This window comes from Neopelma chrysocephalum, unplaced genomic scaffold (assembly GCF_003984885.1).
Source record: "Neopelma chrysocephalum unplaced genomic scaffold, ASM398488v2 Primary Assembly neopelma1_129, whole genome shotgun sequence".
NCBI lineage: Eukaryota > Metazoa > Chordata > Aves > Passeriformes > Pipridae > Neopelma > Neopelma chrysocephalum.
Genome location: NW_020897791.1, coordinates 303,105 through 306,324, shown reverse-complemented (window position 1 = coordinate 306,324; position 3,220 = coordinate 303,105). Strand labels below are relative to the sequence as shown.

The window sequence follows — 3,220 nt, the reverse complement described above, 5'->3', positions numbered from 1 at the left end:
GGAATTTTCCATGGATGGAGTGTTGGGAAAAAAATCCCTGTGGTGTTTGTTTGCTGGGGGAATAAATGGGAAGAGGCAGGGGAAACCTTTTCCTTTCCTGTTTAAATCCTGGAGCAATGGGGGAGATAAAGGTGGTGGAAAAGGAATCCAGTAAATCAGGAATCTTTGTTTGGTGTTGGGAAAGGGCTGAGGGAGGGAAGGGATGGAGATGTGGAGGCTCTGGAAGGGGATGGGAGCTGCGGGATTCCTCAGGGAAAGGGTTGAGTGTTCCCCTGAATTTCCTCTCTGGAGGTCCTTGCTCTTAATTAGGGAAGGATTTGGGGGTTGTCCCATGGATGAGCCATCCATGTGTGTGCTCACATCCCAGAAAATCCCTGTGTTCATGTCCTGGGCTCATCCCACAGTGTGGGCACCAGGAAAAGGGGGAATTCTGCCCCTCTGCCACTGCCCCCAACCACCACCTGCAGAGCTGCCTCCAGCCCTGGGGAACAACAGCAGAAGGATTTGGGAATGCTGGAGCAAGTCCAGAGGAGGCCATGGGGATGCTCCAAGGGCTGGAGCCCCTCTGCTCTGGAGCCAGGCTGGGAGAGCTGGGGGTGCTGACCTGGAGAAGAGAAGGGTCCAGGGAGACCTGAGAGCTCCTTCCAGGGCCTAAAGGGGCTCCAGGAGAGCTGGAGAGGGATTTGGGACAAGGGCTGGAGGGACAGGACACAGGGAATGGCTTCAAACTGAAACATGGGAGCTTTAGATGGGACATTGGGAAGGAATTCTTGGCTGGGAGGGTGGTGAGGGACTGGAATGGAATTCCCAGCGAAGCTGTGGCTGCCCCTAGTGGAAGGTGGGTTGGAATTCCAAAATCTTTCAGCTCCCTCCCACCCCAAACGTGAAGAACCTTCCGCCCTTCCCATTCTAGAAGAGAAGTTTGGATGGAGCCACCTGATTTTGGTGGAAAACTCAATCCCTGTTGATTGACACAACCAAGACTCTGTAATTAAACCCGTGGATGGAACAAGGGAGATTTGATAGGATAGGATAGGATAGGTTGGAGAGTTGGGCTGATTCCAATGGGATGAGGTTCAACCAGGCCAAGTGCCGGGTCCTGCACTTTGGCCACAACAACCCCCGGCAGCTCCAGGCTGGGACAGAGTGGCTGGAGAGCAGCCAGGCAGGAAGGGACCTGGGAGTCGGGATGGACAGGAAGCTGAACAGGAGCCAGAGTGTGCCCAGGTGGGCAAGAAGGCCAATGGATCCTGACCTGGATCAGGAACAGTGTGGCCAACAGGTCCAAGGAAGTGATTCTTCCCCTGGACTCAGTGCTGGTGAGGCCACCCCTGGAGTGCTGTGTCCAGCTCTGGGCCCTCAGTTCAGGAAGGATATTGAGGTCCTGGAGCAGGTCCAGAGGAGAGCAATGAGGCTGGTGAAGGGACTCAAGCACAAGTCCTGTGAGGAGAGGCTGAGGGAGCTGGGGCTGTTCAGCCTGGAGTAGAGGAGGCTCAGGGGAGACCTCCTCACTCTCTGCAACTCCCTGACAGGAGGTTGTAGCCAGGTGGCAATGATCAGCAAGACAAGAGGGCTCAGTCTTAAGCTGTGCCAGGGGAGGTTTAGGTTAGATATTAAAAAGAATTTCTTTGCAGAGAGGGTAATCAGCCATTGGAATGGGCTGCCCAGGGAAGTGGTGGATTCTCCATCCCTGCAGGTGTTTAAGGTGAGACTGGATGTGGCATCAGTGCCATGGTCTGGCAACCACAGTGGTGTTGGATCAAGGGTTGGACTTGATGGTCTTGGAGGTCCCTTCCAACCCAGCTGATTCTATGATTCTATGGCTCTTTGATTCTATGATTCTATGACTGTATGATTCTATGATCCTGAGGGATTTGCCTTGCAGGGCCACCAGTAACCACAAGGTGAAGGAGACGGTTGCCCTGGAGCTGAGCTATGTCAACTCCAACCTGCAGCTGCTCAAGGAGGAGCTGGAGGAGCTCAACAGCAGCGTGGACGTGTATCAGAACGACAGGTACAGCCCTGTGGGAAGAACTCCTTCATCCCTTGGGAATTTGGGGTTTTATCCTTATGATTTAATTTTTGCTTATCCTCATGTTTTAAGCAAGTCCAGAGGGGACATGGAGGTGCTCCAAGGGCTGGAGCCCCTCTGCTCTGGAGCCAGGCTGGGAGAGCTGGGAATGTCCAGGCTGGAGAAGAGAAGGATCCAGGGAGACCTGAGAGCTCCTTCCAGGGCCTAAAGGGGCTCCAGGAGAGCTGGAGAGGGACTTGGGACAAGGGGTGGAGGGACAGCACACAGGGAATGGTTTCAAACTGAAACATGGGAGCTTTAGGTGGGATATTGGGAAGGAATTCCTGGCTAGGAGGGTGGTGAAGGTCTGGAATGGAATTCCCAGCGAAGCTGTGGCTGCCCCATCCCTGGAAGTGTCCAAGGCCAGGTTGGAGCAAGGTGGGATAGTGGGAGGTGTCCCTGCCCACAGCAGGGGGTTGGAATTCCATGATCTTTCCGCTCCCTTCCAACCCAAACTATTCCATGATCCCTGGTTTATAGGACTAAATACTGGTTTATAGGGAGTAAAAAGTGGCTTATAGGGAGTAACACTGGTTTATAGGGACTAAGAACTGGTTTATAGGGAGTAAAAAGGGGTTTATAGGGACTAAAATCTGGTTTACAGGGACTAAAATCTGGTTTACAGGGACTAAAATCTGGTTTACAGGGACTAAAAGTGGTTTATAGGGACTGAAACTGTTTTTTAGGACCGAAAACTGGTTTATAGGACTAAATAGTAGTTTATAGGGACTAAAAACTGGTTTATAGGGAGTAAAAAGTGGTTTATAAGGACTAAAACCAGTTTACTAAAAACTGGTTTATAGGGACTAAAAACTGGTTTATAGGGACTGAAAACTGGTTTATAGGGACTGAAAACTGGTTTATAGGGACTGAAAACTGGTTTATAGGGACTGAAAACTGGTTTATAGGGACTGAAACTGGTTAACAGGGAGTAAAATCTGATTTATAGGGACTGAAACTGGTTTACAGGGAGTAAAATCTGGTTTATAGGGACTAAGAACTGGTTTATAGGGACTAAAAACTGATTTATAGGGAGTTAAAAGTGGTTTATAGGGACTAAAACCAGTTTACTAAAACCTGGTTTTTAGGGACTAAAAGCTGGTTTATAGGGACTGAAACTGTTTTATAGGGACTGAAACTGTTTTATAG

The 3,220-nt window shown here is 50.3% G+C and overlaps 1 protein-coding gene across 10 annotated transcripts in view; it reads left to right on the top strand.

Moving 5' to 3' along the window:
* The window catches only part of RHPN1 (rhophilin Rho GTPase binding protein 1), a 40,561-nt gene that overhangs the window by 15,934 nt on the left and 21,407 nt on the right, over positions 1 to 3,220 (top strand). For all 10 annotated transcript variants that reach the window (XM_027698558.1, XM_027698557.1, XM_027698562.1 and 7 more), the window contains one exon: positions 1,886 to 2,014. In XM_027698558.1, the coding sequence (XP_027554359.1) occupies positions 1,886 to 2,014 (129 nt within the window). The remainder of the gene's footprint in view (positions 1 to 1,885; positions 2,015 to 3,220) is intronic.